Source organism: Amphibalanus amphitrite, unplaced genomic scaffold (genome assembly GCF_019059575.1).
Source record: "Amphibalanus amphitrite isolate SeventyFive unplaced genomic scaffold, NRLGWU_Aamphi_draft 000299F_arrow, whole genome shotgun sequence".
Taxonomy (NCBI): domain Eukaryota; kingdom Metazoa; phylum Arthropoda; class Thecostraca; order Balanomorpha; family Balanidae; genus Amphibalanus; species Amphibalanus amphitrite.
Window position 1 is genome coordinate 336,144 of NW_024881794.1, and position 22,879 is coordinate 359,022.

The window sequence follows — 22,879 nt, forward strand, 5'->3', positions numbered from 1 at the left end:
GGATACCGATAGTAATCCATGCGAACACAGATGCTGAATGGGACATTCCACTCCAAAACGGCATGTATTGCAAAACAAGTATCCGATACAGGCTTCCTAAACTTCTGTCTTGATTCACACGACACCGAACGATCAATCCTGAGCAGCTACACTCAATCCAGTGAAAGCTCAACCAAACACCTACAAATGGGGCAAACCAGGAACTCTGCGGCTGATCTCGGAATCCGGGACCAATGAGGTTCATGGCGGAAAAGAGAACATATCAGAGTTGTTGCTTGCCTCCAGTTTTAGTTGGTGAATTCCAGTCCAAGACTGGCAGTGTCTGCTCCAGGCATTGACTAGTGGTCGACCTTGTTGTCAGCGCCGGGAGTTTAGCCCGGCGATGTTGGCCAGCTGAAGCGGAACAGGGACGGGTCACAAGCTAAAATCAAGGGCCATCAGTGGGGTCACAGTATCAAAATCACGTGTTCACTCAAATCATGGAGATACAGGTAGTTGTATGGATCACACGCGCTGTTACCAATGACGGTAGATGTTCAGTGACGCCCAGACCATGCTCCTAGTGTCCACTCTCTCCCCACTGACTCATTTGTACAGTGCCCTCTCCGCCCCCAATGACCTGTACCCTTTGCACAATTCAGTCCGTATCTCCGGCTAACTGATCATATATCCTAGTCGCCTAGGTCCCTCCCCTACTGCAGTCCCCTAACTAACCGTATTCAGCATCACGCTCGCCGTGTGCCCGGCCTGCGGCGCCGCCTCCCTGATCTGCCTCACACAGCGGCCGGCCGAGACGGCGTCCGCCAGCCGCCGGTCCAGGAACGCCCACGTCTCAGCGTAATCCTCCGAGGTGTCGGTCAGCAGGCGCAGCTCGGTCGACTTGTAGACGGCCGCCAGGATGGCCCGCTTCGTGTACCAGTTAAACTGGGGGCGTGGGGAGGGGTGGCACTCAGTTGGGCGTGGCGAAGCTGATACAGGAAGCAGCCCGACAGACCGGCCGTAACATGATTTTCTGTTATTCACCTATAAGAGGATAAATGTAAGTGCAGTTCCAGGAATTGAGAGGTTGCTTATTCCCGTAATCGGCTTTTTGGATTAAGCGGTGCCAATATTGTTGCATTTCAGCTCAGGTTACATGCTACTTACACTCAACGAAACACCACACCTCAAAAAGCCGCTTTAAATCAACGAAATCTCGCATTTTCAAAGGCTCCGAAAGTCAGAGCATCTGCAAAGCACAGCTGACGTCATTCTAAGATCAGACAACCAGTCAGGCCACCTACTCTCGAATCTCGATACCTGCGTCCCTTTCCAGCTGTCCCATCCGTTCCACCTCACTTAATCAGTATCTGTCCCATATCCTACGTCCTCCTTCCAGCCGTTGTTATTAATCCACAACAACCCCTCCCCCCATCATTTTTCCACAAGCACCCCCCCCCCCAAACACACACACACATAATTACACACCCAACCTAGGCTGCTCCACCCAACCTTCAACCACTCCAGTCCTTTCCCTCCACCGCTTTCCTCCCCTCCATCCTACTCACGTCGGAAGAGCGGTCCCCGGCGTGGTACCAGATATCATCCAGTAGCGCGCCGAAGTTGGTGAGCGCCGCGGGTACGTTGGCCGGCAGTGTCAGCAGGCCGAGCGCCTCGGGCCAGCGGTCCAGATAGGGTGTGACCAGTCGCAGCCGGCGCTCCACCGCCCACCGGATGAACGCCTGGGTGCCGAGCCGGGACGAGCTGCCGGAGAGAGGAGCGGGAGGCGGAGAGAGGTAGGGGATTGCATGATGAGGCAGAGACAAAGCAGATGAAAGGAAGACTGAACACTGAACAGGGTACCTAATGCAATTAATGGTATTTATCAAGCAGGATGTATGCCAGCTGAACGAGGTAATGTAATTATTGGTGGTGTCAAGCAAGGTGTTTCAAACATATCCGAACAAGGCTTTCAGCGCGATAAACGACTACTAGAAAGACTACCAAAACGCGAGTGAAGTAGTCTCAAGAAATCAACTAAGCGACCGCCTCCCTTGACTGCTGCAACCCTAAACGAATCAAGTGTCCCCGGACTTCTCTTAGGGCTCTGCAAGCCCCTCCTCCTCGAGTGGTTACTCACGGGTCGGCGTCCTGTTCGGCGGCGCGTTTCTCAGCCATTTCCTCCGCCACTCGGGCGTTACACTCGGTGTAGAAGTGGTCCACCAGCTCGGCACCGCCGCGGGGGAACAGGCCGTGCGCCACGTCTGGGAGACCGAGCGACTCCGCACCTGAGGGGGGGGGGGCACCGGGGGAGGTCAAAAGGAGTAGACAGGGTTGGACGGATGGCAGCAACGCTCGAGAGATGAAATGTGTGAAGTCGAGGGTTTTATCAAGTAGCTCAATGTTCAAACATGCTCAGTTTTCTCGGAATAGGCGAAACACTATGGTGTCATTATGTAATCTTGCGAGCTGCGAGAGACGCTTTATCCCCCAAGCTCTAAGCTACACGCACAAACTGCTAAATCCACGCTCTCTACGGACCAGCTGCTAACGCCTTGCACTACGTACCGGCTGCCAGCGCCTCGGTGCTCCATCCCATCTCAGGCACCATAGTCATGGCGGCCTCCAGCACCCGGCTCCTGAGCTCCGACTCGGCGCCGGGCGGGGGCGGGGGCGGCTCCGCCCGACCCGTGGGCGGCGGCGGCGGCACGGCTGACTCCCTCGCAGTGCCGGGTGGAGGCGCCGAGCAGCGCCGGGCGGCGGCGGTCACCAGACATCGGGCCAAGGAGGGCCGGACGGCCGGAGTCAGCCGCAGCGGGGCTGTCGACAGAGACGTTAGATTAGTGGCCGCGGCACTGTTCAATACATCGTGCGCATCTTAAGACCAGAAAACAAAATACAAGTAATCAGCAACGTTAATAACAGCATTTCAATCTTAGTAAGCATATCTTGCATTATTATCAGTTCAGTTCGATTTACATGGCCCTGTATAAAGGTGCTCTTACCATTTGAATCCCTTTTCAGCGCGCGGCTTTACAAGTCAACTAATGAGTGTCCTTCCCTGTAAGTCACTGATGACATAGCAGCCACCGGAGCATTTACAGTCGAATTCTCGCGAGTAGCTGTAAGCTGACCATGTGTCAATTGCCTACACATAGCTGTAGCGTGGGGAAAACTTAGCGATTGTTTACCATGAGCCACAAGCGACAAGATAGAAATCAATAACAAAGTCATAAACCATTACTGCTAGAGATTCTTTTAGCGAGTTCTGAGGACGACCCATTCACAGGATACGCTTTCAATACGCACCTCATGACTACACATAAATATCTATGGAGAAACGCGGACCGTGCCCTCAGCGAGCTGATCAAGAGCAAAACATTCCTGAAAAGACGCGACATAACACTTATATTCACTCAGAGTGAAGCAGTACAAATGTTAACCCAGCCGACTAGGATCATCTCCCCAAAATGGCTGATTTCAAATAGAGATGAAAGCGACTCCAAACAGCTATACCGCCGAGGAAAGGTTCTTCCTCTATGGCCGAGCTAGGTCCCACAAGGACCGACAAAAACGTAAGAAAGCGAAGTGACCTCTGTTTCCCGCACAGAGTACTGCTAATTCCATCAGAAGCCGTGTAGAAATGTGCAAAGTTGCGCAGTTCTGCACCCGCTGCCGTTGCCGATACACCAGGCACCAGCTCTCGCACACGGCAAGTAGTAACGCGTTCGCACGCACACAAAAACAAACACGTGCACACACAACCCACGGCGTGCCGTGGCAGTGGCTCGGTAAGCTCAACCCCGCGGAGCGACTAGCGACTGGGCGCGGCACGGTCTCCCGGTGACTAGCTGCCGGCGTCGCCGTGCCGCGGCGCGTCGGCCACCCTCTGGCCGGCCGTGACGCTGTCGCCGGCGCGCTGGCCGGCGCCCAGACTCTCGCCCACCCAGCCGAGCACGGTGCCGATCAGGTCGAGCGTGGTGAGCGCCAGCTCGACCGTCTGGCGCTGCTGCTCGGGCGGCAGGCCGGCCAGCGTCTGACCGCCCACGTTCAGCTCCACCTCCGTTGATGGCGGCGCCGGCTGGCCGCGCTCCGACAGCTCCCGCGCGCGCAGCCGAAAATGTCCGCGCGACAAGTCGAGCGCCGTGCGCAGGGGACTGAGAAAAACGGTGCGCAGCTCCTCTGCCCGCGCGCGCAATCCACACACGTCCGCTTTGTCGCGCAACAACACGAATCGCATCAGGTTGAGCGCGGCCATGACGTGGTTGTGGTTCTCCAGCAGGTCGGTAGTGGGTCCGTTCTGGAGACGGCAGGCGGTGCGCAGCAGCGGGGTGACCGACGGCGCCGAGAACCACGGACAGCGCCGCTCGCACGCCAGCGCCTCCGCCATGCTCTCCTTCAGCAGGCCGGTGACGAAGCCGAGCACGCTCGGGTTGTGGTTCGAGTTGAGCAGATTGCGCAGCACCACGAACCGGCCGTGCGCGTCGAACCGCCACACGTAGTCGGTCAGCAGGCCGATGCACAGCTTCCGCAGCTCCGGCAGCGAGCTGAAGACCGACATATTGATGAGAAGTGCCGTCACGTCCGCATGCGCCGGCGCGTCCACCTGACTGGCCGGCAGCTGGCCGCGCGGCAGCCGTCCCAGCAGCGCGCGCAGCAGCAGCGCTCCCTTATGGACGGCGCTCAGCTCGCGGCGGCGGAGCAGCGCCACGCACAGCGGCAGCGAGATGCGCGTCACGTAGGCCGGACAGAGCACAGCCGGAGTGCTCTCCAGGGCCACCTGCTCGGCGCACAGCAGGTACATGTAGGTACCCAGCGCCAGGCTGGAGACGCGCAGCTCCTGCCGCCAGTCGAGGCCGCTCTCGTCGAACTGCTCCTCGTCCGTCTGGCCGTCGGCCGGCGCGCACTTGGCCGCCGGCAGCAGCGCGAACAGTCGCAGCGGGTTCGACTGCAGCGCCGTGGTGTAGAGCATCAGCTGGTCGGCGCTCTGCCGCACCTCCGGCACACACTCTCCGCACGGCGTCAGGTCCAGGAAGGCGAGCGGCCGGTCCAGCACCTTCAGCAGGTAGCAGCAGAGCAGCTCGCGGGCGCGCACACCGGCCGGTGTGCACGCGGCCGCCGAGTGCAGTGGCGATATCTCCTCCACGAACGGCTTGAAGAAGGGCGTCAGGGCGTGCAGCAGGTCGGTGTGCCGGCGCACGTCTGGATCCTGGTACATCAGCAGCCGCTCGCGGCCCTCGAGCGCGTGCTGACGCGGCAGCGGCACCGACGCCAGGTGTGTGTACAGCGTGCTGAGCGCCCAGGCCAGCGACGAGCCGCGCTTGGTGGGCTCCCGGCAGAGCACGATCTGCAGCGGCGGCAGCAGCGCCTTGAAGCAGGCGTCCTCCTTGAACATCTCGCCCTTCTCCAGCAGGCAGATGAGCGCCTCCTTGCGGTTGGCTAGCCGCGCGATGGCCGAGAGGAGCGCCACGCAGCCGTCCAGCAGCCGCTCGTCGCCGGCCTGGTCCACCAGCCGGATCATGACGGCGTCAATGAGCTCCATGGAGTGTGTGGCCACCTCGGCCGGGTGCGCCTCCAGGTAGGAGGTGGCCGCCGCCAGGGTGCCCGCCTCCAGGTGCTGACCCATGGCCTTGAGGAACGGCGACTCGGCCGACACACCGCCGTCGCTGCCGTTCACCGCCTTCACGGCGACGTTTGCGCTCACGTTCGCCATCGCACACGGACTAATCAACGCTGGGGACCGTCCGAGATAGCTGAGCTCACCGGAGTAGGGTCTTGACTGGCTAGCCTGCAACAGCAATGGAAAACATGGTGAGGCACACCAAACCTTTGAGCTCTGCTGATAATAGAGTTGGCAAGGAGCCAGCAGTGTATGACTGATATTGAGATAAAGACACAGGCATGGCTGTTGCCTTTCCATGTTCCATTGCTACTGCAGACAATGAATAAGACCAGCAGGAATCTATGTTTGGGCTAGGATAACTAATTTACCCATTTTGGAAATGTGTGCATGCATATCAATTAATTTGTATAGGTGACCAGTGGCCACAATAAATTAAAATTGGATTTTTTAACTTGATCCTCCATGACAAGAAGAGATCTTTGTTGCTTGTTTCCCATTCCTCTCCATGAAATGTGATTAAAGCTAGTTTGAGGTTGGTGCTGACTTTTGACTCCATGTGCAAGTTTGGAGTCAAAAGTCATTGCAGGAAAAGGTTCCTTAAAACCATAAGTTTTGGCAGTTTTTGCCCTCTGCAGGCTACACTTTTGACATCAGGCTAAATCTGAACGCATCACTCAGAAAGAGCACTCAAAGGGCTATTCAATGTGCTTTTCTGCGGTGCTGTAGCACTATTCGTTCCAGAGTTATGAGCTGGTTTGTCAAAAATTGTTGAAATAGGTGAAATTGACTTTGATGACCTCTGGTGACCCGACCTTATACCTGACCTAAAAAATGGCATAAGTAACTTAGCCATGATTTTTTCAGCTCTTCCCAAAACCACCTTCAGTCTGTGGATATCCAGGAGTCCCAGCATTCAGCAAGGTATATGTTAATTGGTCTATTACACTTCTAAAAAAATAACAAATCTGCTCCTCAATGCCTGCCATATGCAACAGCCTTAGGGTAAAGGAGGAACACACAGTGCCAAACTAAGTTAGGTTGCAAATAAACTAACTCACCACTGGTTGCCCTTCCAATGCAGCGAACAACTTGGTGCTTCAGCATTCCAAGAACTCCTGTGTTTCTCAAAAATACTTTCTGCAACAAAGTTGGTATGTATCAAATGTTCTGAAATCTAAGGTACCAGTACAGCATGCCAAGGTTCAGACATACAGGATCAGAACAGAAGAGCCTGTAAAAAGAACAAGGACAAAAGGCAACACATAGAGCCTGACATTTCCTTTATGTTAACAACTTTTTGCTGATTGCCAGACAGCAATGGCCCAGGCCCTTGGATCCAGGCATCCATGATGAAGGTATGCACTGACAAATCAGAGCACACATACATGGATGGACCTAGATTGACCAGCATACACTTACAGGCTAAATTTGGTGACCGTCGTTCCCCAAGAAATTATGCGCCCTCCTGCACCTGCGCCGAAAAATTCAGCCACTGCCATGCGCTGAATCTAGCGCATGCCAAGTTACGCCAGATGTGAGCTGAAATTTTTGGCGCAATCCCCCACTATGCCTGACATATTTGACATAACATGTATTTTTCCAATCCAGGGTCAGGGAAGGATGTTACATTGCATAATGTTAGGTAAGGTTAGGTTAAGTTTTGTTATTTCTGCATGCAGGTACCAGTACCTGACTTCAAGCCCTAGGTTGAGGTATCCAGGAAAAGGTTATTTGAAATCAAAATATTGACATTTGGGTCAGAGTTTGCAAGAGCAATCTCAATTGTACAATCTCATCAGCAAGGCTCATCAGTATCACGCGGAATCATTACGTACATTAAAAACCCTAATATTCACGGATAAATAACTTCCGTGAGAATAAATAAAGACATTGAACCGTACACACGCACACACACACAACTGTGGCCCACCACTATCGTCTACACACGGATATTTTCTGTTCTTAGTGAAGATCAAAGCGTAAATCCATGTAGGCTACGTCATTGAAAATATCAGATTAAAATCAACCGGTGCCGTCTTAATCCTCTCATGCACATGAATTTCATGATTTTTTTTTCCGATCATCAAAATCTTGAAAATATATCTACATAAACAATAAATTGAACTCCTTTGTTCTTCGCAAATAAAAAAAAAATACAGAAGTGATTACTACATCATCATACAAGTTCTTCAAAAACAAATTAGAGTTACCTTGAATTTTTGCGCGCGAAAAGAAGCGTCGTTGGGCTCTCTCTATCGTCTGGAGGTTTCGAAAGATGCTCTCCAGAGATGGCGCTAGTAAATTTGGCTGACATGACGTCATGCTAAAAAGTGATGGTTTTTGTGAGAGCAAATGTAATAATAGTTGAAAATTTTGTACTTTTGCTTAATTAAGAAAAAATAAATATACAATTGTTCAAAACAGCGTTTTCTTCATTCATCCTTCATTGTTTTAAGAGGAATATAGACAGTTTAAATATTTTTTCTTGACCGCAATTCGCACACGCACTAAATTAAAAGCTGGAGTTTTGTGCGTTCGTAAATCGTGATTTGAGAAAATAAGTTGACAATAATCTTTTGCACTTTTGCTTTACAATCATTTTTCAATGCAGATAAATGCATAAATTATTCGAAAATAGGCATATCTTTGAAATATTATGATTTTCCACAAGCAAATTTTCCCAAAAACTTGAACTACTTACAACTGACGAACGCATCCAATAATCTGGATGTCTTAGGATGAGTTCGTCATTTTTTCCGAAGGAAATACGATACAGTTCAAGCTATTTTACCGATTTATTAGGGTACTTTTGCCAATGAATTAATAAATAAATGACAACAATTAATCTCATTATCAACCATACTCGGAAGAACTTTCTTCGCATAAGCGCGAACACATCCGCGCTTTCATGAAAAGTCACGCCTGTAGATGTCAGGACTGCTGCTTTATGTTTCGCAAGGTGGCGCAGCGCGCAGGGTACCGACTACCGAGGCTGAGGTCTCCAGACTCTCCACCACGATTTAAAGGGACCCTCCCACCTTCAAAAAAGTTAATGAACTGGCATAAAAGTGATGTAGCGTGAATCACAAAGAGCGAAAATGAACATCTACCAAATTTTACCGGAAAATGTTCACCCGTTTTCGAGATATAAGACTTTTATTTTTGTTTACTTTTTGGGAACTCCGCTGTTTCTATGACGTCACGTAAAGGTTTTCTTTACGTCGGCATTTGGAAGCAATAGTTTGGTATCAAAGTGCGACAAATATTGCGCGAATGATGCGTTTATCTTATCAAGGTCAATATATGATGGCCAATAAAGGATTCCAGGACAATCTTCTTATGGCATTTCTTCGTATCGCAATTCTTCGTCTGCAAATCTTCGTCAGGGCATTTATTCGTATCCCATTACTTTGTCTCGCATCAGGGTATATGAAAATCGGCTCGCATTTCTTCTTCAACGCAAATACCTATATGCAAAAGTAAGCATTGAGGGACAAATAAATGCACCGACGAAGATTTGTAGACGAAGAAATGCGGACGAAAAATTGTGCTACGAAGAAATGTCATGCGAGGATTCGTTCGGGTACCATGACATTTATGTGATTTCAAAGTCAAGGTTCACAGCTGATCTGCTAAATCAAGCCAAGAATCCAAACTATCAAAAAACTATAAATATTTGTTTGTCTGTCACAGAGGTCTCAAGCAATATAAGGTTGACATATGTTGAATCAAAAATCTACTGCCACAACTCACATCTCCTGCCTTAGTTTATCATTGTTGTTTAAACTTTCTTTCAAGAGAAACAGAAGCCAGTAGATGATATCACTTCAGATGATTGTTTCAAGATCTGAGTTCAAATGGAAATAAAAGCAAGATCAAGATGAAACAGGGATTATTGCTGTTAAAGTAGTTTGGCCATGATACAACAAGCACATAAATCATTAGCCAAATCAAATACTGGTTGGTTTGTCAAGATGTTTGTTGTCTGTCGTCTGTCGAGCTGCTATGAACACTGAACGCTCTCACTCTTACTTTAAAGATAGTAGTTTAAGTTGAATGGTAGTGAGCTGTAATTAGACAGAGCAGCTATTCAGTGCTCACATCAAGCCAGGCTAGGAAATGGCATCAACTGTGGTGGGAGGAAGCAGGTTCGGCAGCCCTATGTTGTAAACTTCTGTTGTGTCTTGTGTTTGATCAACTTATGTTTTCTGCTCTGTTTTGTGCAGTGATAGTAGCAGGTAACTGCATGCTTGTCAAATTATGTGAATAAACGAATTCATAACATTGCATTTTTCTCTCCATGCAAGGAACAAGTAAGATGTTGTAGAAAATGTAATAGAGGGCTGCATTGCTGATTTTGCACTTTATCAGAGCTTTATTAAGAATTGCTTTCCTGAAAGCTACACACAGGCCACAGCACTGAAATTCACAATGTCATAGCTTTTGGCAGAAAAAAAGAAAAGACTTACCTAGGTAAAATTGGCTGAAAGTATGGCAGAGCAGGTCTTGATGCGTATGCCCATCCATGTGCTTGCCGAAGCCGAACTGACTGCAAGTTGCAACACATTAACTCTGACCCACCATGGTGGCTGGCATATCCTGAACGTTCACCACTCTAAACAAGACAACTTTCAGCCCTCAGCATTGTATTAAAACACTGTACATGACACTCAAAATTTGTTTCAGTGCCATCCACGAACATCAGTCGCCATTCACCAGGCCAGTAAAAACAGAATAGATAATAGTTTCAAACCCATGTAGTCAGAGTTACAAGGTCTGCACCTCAAAACAAAATCCAGGTGACATTCACCACGCCAGTAAAAAACAGGTACTTAGGTAACGTAACAGCTTCAAATCTGGTAACATGTTGGTCGGACTTTACACTACCATATTTACATGGAATAATATGATACCAAACAATAGTGCAACCATTCTGGACAACAAAAGTGTATGATAAAATTAATTTAGAATACTTTGGCAGCATGTGATTTACGAGCACAGGCAGGTGTTACCTACCAGCCTTCTCAATGCTCGTAAAACCAACATTGTAGTTTTGATTTTACCTTATATGATAACACACTTGGCTGCAATGGCACATTTAATTTAATACTGTGAAAAGACCAGTTATAACCACTTCACAAGCACAATTGCACCTCATGCCGACATCCTTTTCCAAAGACAGTCAGCAGCGTCTTTCGTCAAAACTGGAAGATCAATCCCCTTTCAACTGTTAACATCAAACATATTTCTTCATGGTGTGATTTCCATATGGAAACCTTACAGGAAAAGAATTAATGTCAATTGTCAGCTCTTCAAATTTCTTTGGACTTTCACTTGCAGTACCATATCCAGTTTGCTTTGATATTTTGTTTTTTATTCCATGTTGAAGTTGAACACCAAGCTCCAGATATAGCAGGCAGCTTGATCATATTCGGCCTTGGTATAATATCAGTCCAAGTTCCAGTGGTGGGTATCTTCTAATATTCAAATTAAAATGAAAAGCAATAGGCTTTCTCATGTCATCAGCGCCGACGACGGATTTCACGTTGATAAAAAAGGGAGCTCAAGGTCAGCAAAACTCGGGTTCAAGGAATGGCGGGCGTTGAAATGACTGCTGACGTCATCGAAAAACCGCTAATGGTTAAGAGATAGGGACTAAGCTGGTCCCACCCTGCAAGTAAAGGGAAGAAATTTCTTGAACACCATAAACCTGCGGGGGTTGCGACCAGGATAAATGGTGGTTTCTGAGCCTGGCCGCAAACTTGGCTATCTCAACTCAAAACTAATGTTAAGGTGGGATGGTCCCTTTAACTTGGAAATGGCCGATGGGGAAGGTCTCACCCAAAAACGGACGCCCTTTTACACAGCTGCATAAAGAGAATGAATTATTAGCATAGCTGACCACACGTCCCCTCCCCCTCTCCGCCCCAGCTCAATAGGAAATATCGCCTATTTTCCTTAGTCAGTTATATTCTGACTAATTTCTCACTCTTCCCAGTAAACCTTAACATGCATGATGCAGATGTCCACTGCGTAAGTCGTGTGCTTTCGTAAGTGTGCCAACTATATAGTGTTGCCTGCCTACACTCTACAGTACAGCCTACTGCTTCCCCATTGTCGTTATAATTGGTGATTCTCAGGTCAAAAGTTACACAGTGGTCTCAGAGAACAATCGTTTCAACAAATTAACGATTCAAACCGTTGCATTCTACTTATATTCCGGTCAGTTCTGCTACTAAACGATTCCGGCAAAACACTCTTTAGGTTATGTATTAGCGAACCACCACACAAAATTCGCCCAATCAATGGTCAGTTATTACTGCTGGGCTGAACCGTCATACGCTATATAGCCTATTATATAGCCTAGTCAATATTTTCAGAACGATACTGACTGACGAAACACAACGTATTCGCGGATTCGCACATACGTTGGCACCCAGGTGGCCTGTCAGCAGCCGCACAAATCCGCACAGCGCAGCCGGGATTTGACATTGAGATGGTACACCGTAAAGCATGCCTTTCCACACAGGCACAAGCACAGGGACACAAATTCTCAAAATCCAAACTTATTCCAATACTGGTCAATTACGAATAGGCATAAAGTTTTGAGGTTTTCTCATGTTCATTCTTCTTTCAACACACGCGGCAGACTGCAGCAGCTGCAGAACATCTCACAGAGCTGCGCTGGATGCAGTCATGAGCTGGGACACGGTTTGTGACCAATGACCGATCGGGGGTGCCAGCCTCCTCCCGGCACGCGATGCACTGGCCGCCGCGCAGTCGATGTCGGGGCACCGCCGGCATTCGCCGACAGGGTTCCATCCGATTCGGTGTATTGGTGGCAGCCCGAACAGTGACCCACGCGAAGCTGGCGGACGTCGATGGCCGATGAGCGATGCCCTTCCGCGACCGGCGGTGGCAGTCGGTCCCACATCAAGAACAGATACCAGTCATGCGGTCAGTCGGCGACGGCGCTGTCGCGAGCCGATCTGATGGTCGCGCGGTGGGCGTTGCCGACGTCCACCGGGACCGTCGACTGGGGGAGCGCGGCCGCCTCTTGGCCGCCGCCTCTGGTCGGCGAGCTCGTTGCGCTGTGGGACGGCATCCACTGCAAGTCGTTCACTGTGAAGCGGTCGTTTGACCGGACCTGGCAGGCGGGGAAAGGGGGCCTCAGATGAAGTAAAACCATCCCTCAGGCCAGCTTGAACTGGCTCTCCACCTCACCATGTTAGATAAGCGGACACCCTCGTGATCATCGCAGCGATGATTGCCAATTGGTGTGTCATTATGGGAGAGGATGCCAGCCTCCTTTGCAAGATAGTCTGCCTTTAACATAGTGCAGCCCGACCCATTGCCTGTGGCGCAGACTGGGCTTGATAATGCAGTGCAGGACACACCAAACGTAAGCGGCCATCTGTACCCCCTGTGCAGTAGGGCTGACTCAAGAGCCCAGAGTTGCCCTCCCCCCCACCATTCTGTGCACGTGATAACTGGATGGGACATGCCATGGTCAGCATCTGTTCAAAAGCTGCCCTAAGCATGTAAAGCTCCACTGGCATGCTCAAGCATGGTCACAGTCAGTTCTCACTTCTCAGTTGAACCTCCAATGGAAACCCATCACAAAGTAGAGATCAGGGCGCCTCTCACACTGCAGCACACTCAACGACTGAGGCACCATCTCATCACTTGCAGGTGGTTCTTGCCAGGAGCAATGCCAGCCACGCACATCAGGTGATAACAGCAGTGTACAACTGCAATCTACAAGCATCCATGTTCTTTCTGGTTTTCTCCTGTTGAGATCCACTGCCATGCATGAACTTGATGGGCTTTTGTTGCGCTCCTCCCATGTGCAGACAGGTTTCTGCTGAAACAAAGCAAAGCAAATGTGATTAATAATGGCCCTGTTTCACCATCCAGACACTGTGTGCACTGGTAGCTACGGCATACCATAGCATCACTCAAATGACGTTGCATGTGACCTCTTAGTTTATGATCAATCGCGTTTGGAACAGAGTGAGAGGTTCTGAAAAACCGTACCAAGAACAGAGGTTTGAGTTCAAATACTGCTAGCATGCTGCTGGTGCTGGTACCGCAGCGTGCTAGCGTTCTGGGATGCTGTCATAGCTTAGCGTCACAGTGAAGTTTGTTGACACTGCCATGGAAACCCAATGCTCTGACACACGCAGCGCACTGCAGTGCTGAGCACTGCAGTGCGTGCTCTGCCGTGAAACACCACCCATGAACGTTGGTTGCATGACCAGGATGGAGCAGTGTGGCAGACAGTGATTTCAATTTTAATTGCACTTCCTAGAGATTAAAATGTTGTTGGTGAAATTGCTATTCATTATTCCTATTACCATTGTCTAAATTTCACATTTTGATTTCAAGACAGCATCAGCATTGACATGTTATATAAAATAAGGTTTAGACTTCAGGTGGTCCCGGGTTCAGCTATTAAGTAAAACAAGGGCAAAAAATTGTCAAAAAAATATTTTTAAAAAATACCTGCCTTCATCAACACCTCATCTAATCTAACCTCATCCTCATCTAACAAGGCCCTAATAGCAAAAACCGTTTGAATAACAATGTAATATTTTGCAACCGCTGCACCATTACTGTCACGTACGCTATCCCTAGATTGGTTGCTGGTAAGTAGTGGTTGTCGTCATCAACTCGTCATGCAGCAGCTGATTGGGATGGGCGGGGCCTATTTTTATCCAGGCGATAGAGAGAGCCCGTCGTTGGTGTTGGTTGTCTCCTTGGGTTGTCTTGTGGTGCTTGTGTGTGTTGATGCTAAGGCACGTTTCTTTTTTATTTGATTGTGATTTCATTCTGCCATACCCAGGGTAACTTTAAAAGGGGGGAAAAGTGGAATTTCCCTCTTCAAAAATTCCGCTTCCCCTTTCAAATTGTGCGTGAACGGCTAGGGAGGGAAGAAGGAATTTCCCCCTATCAAAATTTATTTTTGAGCCCATTTTCAATTATTTCGCTAGGTACTCAGATTCTATAATCATCGTTGATCTGACTCTAGTCATCAATCAACGTTGCTGGTGCTTGGATACTTTTCAATTTGAGGTTCCATCCAACCATTTTAAATTCAGTGCAGCGGGAACTCCAGATTCGACCCGATACCGATCGGATAGTTGGTGGGACCGTTCCTACTCTATTGTCCTGTCTCTTCCATCTCTTCGCAATCACTGACATCACTACAGGCCCGACTGGAAAAAATGCACGCTTTCGTTGAGAACTCGAGCGTAGTTGGGCGTTTGCACCGAAAATTTTCGGCGTAAATCGACGGCTTGCGCCGAAATTTTTGGCGTACTTCGGCGTAAATCGCGAAAAAACCGTCAGGGGGGTGGCACCAACCCCCCCTCGGCCGGCGAGGATTAAATGTCTTCGGGAGTTAAACATCTTAAATATCACTTATCTTGTCTCGTGTTCGTCTCAGGGTATTTAAGTCATGTTCAGTGAACCTGATTGTGACTCTCCCACGGCGGGAACAGTTCACCGGTCAAGAGTGAGGTTATGGATTGTCGGATTCCCTAGTTCAGATAACGTATGCTATCGTGTGCGTATTGACCGTTGTGATTCCTGTATTTCCGGCGTGTGGTTTGCGAGCGGACGCTGGCAATCGGTCCCGCGTGGCCTGGTATCTGCCCGATCCCATCGGCCGTGCTTGCACGTTGCACCACGCCTGTTGAAGGCCCCGTCAGGCGTCAGTCACCGTTTGGGCACTACTGCTGATCAGAGCCGGGCAACAAAATAAAGGTTACATTATGGAACATGCCAGTGAGTTTGTGAGTCAGGAGATTTTGTGATAGCGAACGCTGGTGCTTGGTCCCGCATGGCCTGCTGATGTCTATTATCTGCCCGATCCCGTCGACCGTGCCAACAACCGTCTGTACAGTAGTCACTGGAAGACAGCCACACACACATGCCAGCCCCCCCCCCTCGACCATAGGCGTAGGAACAGGGGGGGGCCGGGGGGGCCATGGCCCCCCCACTTTCGGAGGTGGGGGGGCCAGCAATGTTAACTGGCCCCCCCACTTTTTGCTGTCTGTACCTAACCTACCACCCGGTAACTTGACAACTATTCAGCTTGCCCTTTAATGAGGATTCCTTTTTGTTTCTACAGCGTTATTGGCCGCAATTTCCTTCACTCAATGAAGGAAACCATATCAGAGACAAGACTGTGAGTCCTGGTGACAACATTTTGTTGAATACGAGGCGCGGGACAGCGAGCACTAAAAAGGTATAGGCAATACAGAATACTAAGACAATACTAGCACGGTGCAGGAGAATGCGTATACAAACGACCAACGCTTGACCTTATCTGCTTGGGGTCGGCATAGTTCGTCAAAGGCGTACTAGCTGGGGGCCAGGGTGACCGTGCCTCAGCCTCGGTTCAAACAGCCTGGGGGCCAGCAATGTCTGTTTCTGCCCCTCCCCCTTCCACTTTCAGTGCAGTGGCGGTCGCAGAGGGGGATCAGGGCCATGCCCTTCCCCCCTCCAAAGGCTAATCAGGGGGCCATCATATCATTTGGCCCCCCCAAACAACCAATGGGCCCCCATGGGCGTATGGGGCTCTGGCCCTTATTCGATTGTCACGAGACTCAAGAATCCCACGCTAGCTATTAACAGCTCCCAAACCAGTCTTTGAGGGTCCTACACTGATCTCGGAGGGCCCTTCAGTGGCGGTCAAGCGCCCACATTGACCGCTGAGAACCCACATTGACCTCATTTGAGGGCCCCTAAACCGGCCTCAAGGGCCCAGCCGGCGTCTGAGGGCCTCACACCGGCCTCTGGTGGCCTCATTTCTGTCTCTGGGGTCCCAAGACTAGCCTTTAGGTGCCTTTGAGGGCCCCGCACTGAATTCTGAAGACCCGATGCCGGCCTCTAAGGGTCCGCATCGGCCTCTGAGGGTCCACCTTGGCCTAAGGGGTCCAACGCCGGCCCATGCCGGTCTTTTAGGGCCCCACACTGACCTCTAAGGGCCCATGCTGACCTGTAAGGACACGCATTAGTCTCTGAGGGCCTTGCACGGGATTCTGAAGACCTGATGCCGGCCTCTGAGGCCCATCTTGGTTTTTGAGGGTCTTCTGCTGGCCTCTGGGGTCCAACATCGGCCCATGCCGGCATTTTAGGGTCCCACACTGACCTCTGAGGGCCCATACTGGCCTGTAAGGACCCACATTAGCCTCTGATGGCCCAAGTCGGCATCTTAAGGTCTCATCCTGCCCTTTGCAGGCCCTGTACTGGTCTCTGAGGGCCTTAACCCTCGCAGGCTGGGGGGGGGGGGCGGGTGCTGCCCCTCCATAGGTTTTTTTTGCGATAGCTCCGAACACGCCGGCGATAGAGAGCTGAAGCTTGGCATACCTGACCTTTGAATCAAACGGGATCTTTCGACACCAACCGCATTTTCGGGTCAGATCAGGTCACTGACCCATGTGGTCATAAGTGAACCTCTGCACGGCCTTCAGATGTCGCAACTTCGCAACGCCCTCACTGCCAGAGGAGATTTCACAGGGAAATGAACCTTGGAGGACCTAGTATCTAATAGGAGTCTCTCAACTTGTATAATGTATATCTCGGATTTTTCCTAAAGTTCATATGAGGTCAGGTCATTTTCGTGACCTCACCATTAGGTATAAGTCAATGGGGATAAACTGAAAACTTTTTCTGGCGCCGGGAACGATCGATCTCCAACTATCTCAAGCACACCGAATCGTGATTTCATGCACTCCTTGCAAGGTTCGATGCGTCACTTTTGCAATGTTGACCTTGCGCGACGTCATTTATGAAGTTATAAGGGTCTTATTAGTTTTTCGTCAATAACTAGGTACCGATCAAATTGAGCTAGCGAGTCGGGAAAGCCACCTATGGACTCAAGAAGACCTGCCGAATCGAATGATATGCGACATGACCTCCTTCGACCAATTTCGTGACCTGGGGACGCCGACCTGACCGTGACCCGAGGTCAACACCCTAAATTTACCTCACCCAAACAAAAAGCATATCATTCGACGCGCCTGAGAGAGGCGAACACGATGCTGGCAAAATCGCGGCTCTGCGGCCATTTTTTGCGAAGTTATTCACCAAAAACGGAACCGTGCCTTGAGGCACTTGACCTGACCTCAGAGGTCACCGGTTTTTGTTTGTTTTGTTGGGTTAGGCCCTTTCGGTCCAATGAGACCATTTCAGAGCCGGAAGGATGATAGGATATAGGGGGAGACATTGGTCTGGGCACTGGGCAGGCACCCTAGTGAGTCGCCGGGGCTGAGCCCGTCCAGAGGACAGGCCACCCAGCCCCAAGGCACTCACTGCACTCGGCTACGGGGTGCGCTCCCTCGGGAGCAGCGGTGCCGCTCCAAGGGAGCAGCCCGCATGAGATAAAGTTGCCTGTCCAGCCCGGAGGGGGGTGGCGGTGTGGAGGAGAAGGATTTCAGTATCCTGAGGATAGAAGCACGGAACGGTGTTAGAGGTCACCGGTTGACCTAGGACCATAAAATCGGGTATCGATCTCTGCGTCTCGTAACGGCGCACACGCTCGTTTTACCGCGACGCGCTAGCTCCACCTGGGGCGAAACAGCGAGGGGGGTCGTACCCGCCCCCCGCCCCCTCGGCCAGCGCGTATGTAGAAAACCTATAGGACCGGGCCGTGGAGGGTTAAACTGGCCTCTGAAGGCCCAGACCGTCTAAAAGTCCCACACCGGCCTCTGAAAAGTGATAGGCAATCAGCCCAGTTGCAGTGGTCGCTGATATAAAACCTCTTAAAAACGTTATAGGCCTGGCTGAGCCTAGCTGGGCCGTTCATGCTGATTTTTATACGTATATTGAAAAGACTCGCTTTGCACGTTTCACGCTTGCTCGTAATGAAAAAGTTGCTGGATGCCTCTGGAATTTGCATGGGTGCCAACGGCTGCGGAGGACAGGGGAACGCGTCCATCAGTTTGAGTTTATGGACGGGAGACTCCCTGAAATTTCAACCAATTTTTTTTTCTTTTTTTTGTCTCGATTTTTTTTTACCTCTGAGCATGTTTGCGAAAACAAAGTGGCCGAAATCCGAGGAGAAATCGGATTTTGGGGGTAGGTTAGGTTTTGGACCTCTGGGACCCTGGCCCCCCCACTTTTGAAAACGTTCCTACGCCTATGCCCTCGACGAAAAGTGCGTGGCTACAGCCTGCAGCCATCAGTAAGCCTTGAAAATTTTCGGCGCATGAAGCATGGCTTGGTAAAATAATTTCGGCGCATAAACCCTTGCGCCGAAATTTCGGCGCATCACCTCCGCCGAGAACTTCAGCGTAGTGGAGGCATTTTTTCCAGTCGGGACTACAGGCGTCGGCATAGAAACCGGCGGGGGACGGGGGTCATGACCTCTCCGAACCAAGGGTCTTCCTTTGAACCAGGGTCATTCAGTCGGTCTTGGTTTAGCAAAAATAGTCCTGTGTTAACCTCTCTCTATTTAGAAAGGCGCTACTTGATGTTTGGCCAGGGTAATAGGTTGATACTACTGATTGACATTTGCAAGGGCGCAGTCAAGTTGGGACCCTTACTGCCAAGGTAGGTAATACGTATATTTTTTAGCTAATTTATTTTTTTGGCAGCCTTACAATATAAAGTGGCCAGAATCCGGGGAGAGAGTAGGATTTGGGGGTACCGGGCAGGTAGGGTAGGTTTCTGCAGGCGCTATCCTAACAAAAACCTAATGGCATTGGGCCCCCCTTTCAGATGCCCCTGGATCCGCCCTTGCCCCGAACTTTATTCCCCCTCTCGACTTTTCCTGTAAAAGTAACCCTGGCCATACCCAATGTATTTCATCATAGCTGTGGCTTGTGGAGTTACCTCACATAGAAGAAGGCTATCTGCTATCACCGAGGGGCCTTCAGTTACCTATGTCAGTTGGGGAAACTACGAGGCGAAGATCCAAAAATGCATCGGTCCATAAATGGACTTCCGATGACCATATATGGGCTTAAATGCAGCCCTCGCTACTACGGGTGAAAAATGGTATAACCTGCTGGTACTTGCGGTATCGCATCCACTTATCGGGGAGAAAAGGCTTCCATTTTCCTTTGCAGTCTGGCCCAGGTGGCACTAAGGGGCACACTAGATAATCCTGATTTCTTTGGCATTATAGGTCAAAGGGCTGCTGTAGGGCATGAGTGAGGTGACCATGCCATTGACATATGTCACCAGACAAAAAAAAAATATATATTGAAAGGTGGGCCATGCTCCTGTCCGTACAACAGGGCTGTCTGCCTGGCACGTATTATACCCCACAACCAAGCAAATACTCCCCAGTTGCTGCCATCTCCTTACCTTACCTTACCTTAAAGTGGTCAGGATATGTAAAGGCACTAAAGCCTGGAGGTCCCGCTCTCATCGAACTCATGTGTTCCGTTCTGACTCGACTCAGTCGTTGTCAGGCACCAGATACTGAAGTGGAGCCCAGTGGGCATCCAGACGGCTTTTGAATACGTTCAGCGAAGGAGAGCCTACAATCTCGGCCGGCAGTCCATTCCAGTTGTTCACCACACGAATGGCAAAAGCTGAGCTGACTGGTTGAATCTCCTGGGTGGGACCCAGCCAAAAAAGGTCATGTGTCAGCTTTGATCAAGTACCCCCCCCCCCCCCTCCTATCGAGTCACCGAGTGTGGACGCATTTCCTTATTGAAAGACACTGCACCACGATGGGCCGTTTTCGGTGTGTCGTAATTTGTAGAATTTCTCGTTCCGTTTTTTTTATATAGGTCGTTTTTTATCGAGCTCGCAGTGCTTTCCTACATTCTCGAAAAAAGAACAGCTAACTGTGAATAAAATGCTCCGCCTTCACTACCGCGCAAATGCATGCTCAGCTGCTTCACACCTGCGGCACTTACTATCCGCGGAATTACTACAAGCGGTAACTGTCTAAGCTCTACCACTACGAATGCATACATACCTATGCACTGTGCAGTGTAGGCATGTAGTGGCTTGTGGCCTTATGCATAACATAAGCCTGTCATTGCCATAGGCTCTGGCTACATCCATGCAAATGCGGACGGAACACCGATCACTGATTTTTCAGCCGTTGTTTTCTTTCAAAATAGTTGTAACATTTCATAGCTATAGAAGAATAACTTTCTTGCTAACGCATCTGTCTCTAACTACCATATGGCGCGTCGAATGATATCATTTTTCACGTTCCCATCAGGTCGAGTCCCGTGTCCAGCCTCCTGCATCATGGGCCGTGAGAGCGAGAAGGCACGTCAGCGGAAGCTGGCCCGCCGCGCGGAGAAGGAGCGCCTGGCTGCCTGTGGCGCCCTGGTGAAGCAGGCTAACGAGGTGCCCGACCTGATGGCCGACCTGGCGGCGTTCCGACGGTACGAGCGGCGCGGCCTGGCCGTCACCATCGAGCACCGCAACGTCGGCGACCTCAGCGCCGCAGAGGTGGACACCCTGCTGGCCATCTGCCGCGAGAACATGCAGAGCCTCTACGACGCCTGCGACTGGGGCTGGAACGACAAGGAGAAACGCTCCGAGATGACCGAGAGCATGGCCAAGTACCTGATCGCGCGCAACGCAGAGGGGAAAATTGTCGCGTTCTGTCATTTCCGGTTCGATCTGGATTATGACGATGATGTTTTGTATTGCTACGAAATACAGCTTACGAAGGCTTGCCGCCGAAGTGGATTGGGTAAGTTTCTGATGATGATCCTCGAGCTGATGGCGTTCAAAAAGCAGATGCTTTACGTGAGGCTAACAGTTCTAAAGCACAACGAAGGGGCGAATGCGTTCTTCAAGGCCTGTGGCTACACCCGGGACAAGACTTGCCTGGAGGACACTATTTACCAGACTCACTGCTACGAGATCCTCAGCAAGAAGAACCCCAAAAAGGAGGACTCGAACCCGGACACCGTGCCCCAGCTGAGTGTCAGCAAGGCGCAGCAGCGGGTCAGCTCGTGAACACGCAGCACGAGCCGGCCGCCATCGGCCAGACCGGCATCATCTCGTCGATTTTCGTGTTGCTGTTTCATTTCGATGTCGTCGTGTGACTAGCATCTCAGTGGAGCTCACGGCGTCGATTGTAGTTAGATATTGTCATCAGTGTCGCCGGCTGGATTGCGATGGTGTTTTGCAACATCTGTGTCTTTGTGGTACCTTTACGTGACGATGACGATGTGTTGTGCTGTGTCACGCCCCTGTAGCGTGTCTTGTGGGGGATGCTGGACTGGACTCGGTCTCTGGTTTTACCGACGAGTGGACCGCTTTTACTGACGCCAAAGCTTGGCCGAACTAGCCGTGATCAGCACATCACGAGCTGAATTTCTTTCGTATCGTGTTGTGACCGGACATGTGGTAATGCTCTCGGCTTATGCTGTCGCTGTTTTGGGTCAGCCGCATTTCAGCAAAATATCCTCACTTGCCCGTCACGTCACTGACTGATTTTAGCTGTGTCCATAACCAGGGATGTGGAGCCGGAGCCGGAGCCGGAGCCGGAGCCGCCGGAGCCGGCATATTTTGCCCGGAGCCGGAGCCGGAGCCGGAGCCGTGCAACAATATAGTCCGGAGCCGGAGCCGGAGTCGGAGCCGTCAAAAAAGGGAGCGACTCCGGCTCCTTTTCTTAAGAGGAAACAATTATTTACCTAGTTCGGTTTGACAGTACAAGGCGTAAAACAATGTGGTATTCAAAATGGCCTTGTTATACAAATACAGAAGCAACGGGTACCAATCCCATCGCCTTTTTTCTTCCACCCGTATTTAATTGATCGCATAGGGGATGTAGGTACTGAGTAAAAGCCGGAGCCGGAGCCGCCGGAGCCGGATCATTTTACTCGGAGCCGGAGCCGGAGCCGGAGCCGCCATGACATTTCACCCGGAGCCGGAGCCGGAGCCGGAGCCGATTTTTTTCTCCGGAGCCGGAGCCGGAGCCGGAGCCGTCTGAAATTTCCACGGCTCCGCATCCCTGTCCATAACGTTTGTTAATAAAACGCGAAGTGAAAATTTACGGATGCGCAACGTATTTTACATTTCATGCACAAAGTCTTTCGGTACTCGGTGCACGATGTAACGTTCTACATGGTCACATGCGGTTATGGTAATTGCTGGCTGTGTAGTGCACGCGGGTGGTGACTTCACCGTCACGGCTTTATCTCGCCGCCTGAGGAATCAGGAGCGAACCCCAGATACCGAGGGAGGACGTCACCTGGTGGATTGATTAAATGCGGCATATGTCATGTGAAACACTGGTAGGTTGATCCGTAAGGCCAAAAAAGGTTCAATGACCACGGTGAGCGT

General features: G+C 50.6%; 3 protein-coding genes across 10 annotated transcripts; 1 reads left to right on the forward strand and 2 right to left on the reverse strand.

The window, feature by feature from the left end:
* Positions 1-357: 357 nt before the first annotated feature.
* LOC122387846 (ubiquinone biosynthesis protein COQ9, mitochondrial-like) lies at positions 358-3,135 on the reverse strand. Its single transcript, XM_043378406.1, has 6 exons — positions 3,132-3,135; positions 2,548-2,799; positions 2,120-2,267; positions 1,548-1,743; positions 715-924; positions 358-393 (listed from the first exon to the last, which is right to left on the reverse strand). Exons 1-6 carry the CDS (start codon positions 3,133-3,135, stop codon positions 358-360), a joined length of 846 nt encoding a protein of 281 aa, XP_043234341.1.
* Positions 3,136-3,360: 225 nt separating this feature from the next.
* LOC122387819 (glomulin-like) lies at positions 3,361-7,536 on the reverse strand. 2 transcript variants are annotated; one of them, XM_043378336.1, is made up of 3 exons: positions 7,438-7,536; positions 6,661-6,739; positions 3,361-5,767 (listed from the first exon to the last, which is right to left on the reverse strand). In XM_043378336.1, exon 3 carries the CDS (start codon positions 5,690-5,692, stop codon positions 3,827-3,829), a length of 1,866 nt encoding a protein of 621 aa, XP_043234271.1. In that variant the 5' UTR covers positions 5,693-5,767; positions 6,661-6,739; positions 7,438-7,536; the 3' UTR covers positions 3,361-3,826. The 2 variants fall into 2 exon arrangements, with proteins under 2 accessions (XP_043234271.1, XP_043234273.1); XM_043378338.1 differs by having other exon boundaries at positions 7,292-7,452.
* Positions 7,537-14,328: 6,792 nt separating this feature from the next.
* Positions 14,329-22,585, forward strand: LOC122387825 (N-alpha-acetyltransferase 40-like). 7 transcript variants are annotated; one of them, XR_006257681.1, is made up of 3 exons: positions 14,340-14,400; positions 20,796-22,036; positions 22,549-22,585. XR_006257681.1 is itself a non-coding variant. In XM_043378360.1 (2 exons), exon 2 carries the CDS (start codon positions 20,825-20,827, stop codon positions 21,545-21,547), a length of 723 nt encoding a protein of 240 aa, XP_043234295.1. In that variant the 5' UTR covers positions 14,329-14,400; positions 20,796-20,824; the 3' UTR covers positions 21,548-22,585. The 7 variants fall into 7 exon arrangements, 4 of the variants coding, with proteins under 4 accessions (XP_043234295.1, XP_043234298.1, XP_043234297.1 ...); XR_006257683.1 differs by having other exon boundaries at positions 14,366-14,448; XR_006257684.1 differs by lacking the exon at positions 14,340-14,400 and adding an exon at positions 18,995-19,162.
* Positions 22,586-22,879: the final 294 nt, after the last annotated feature.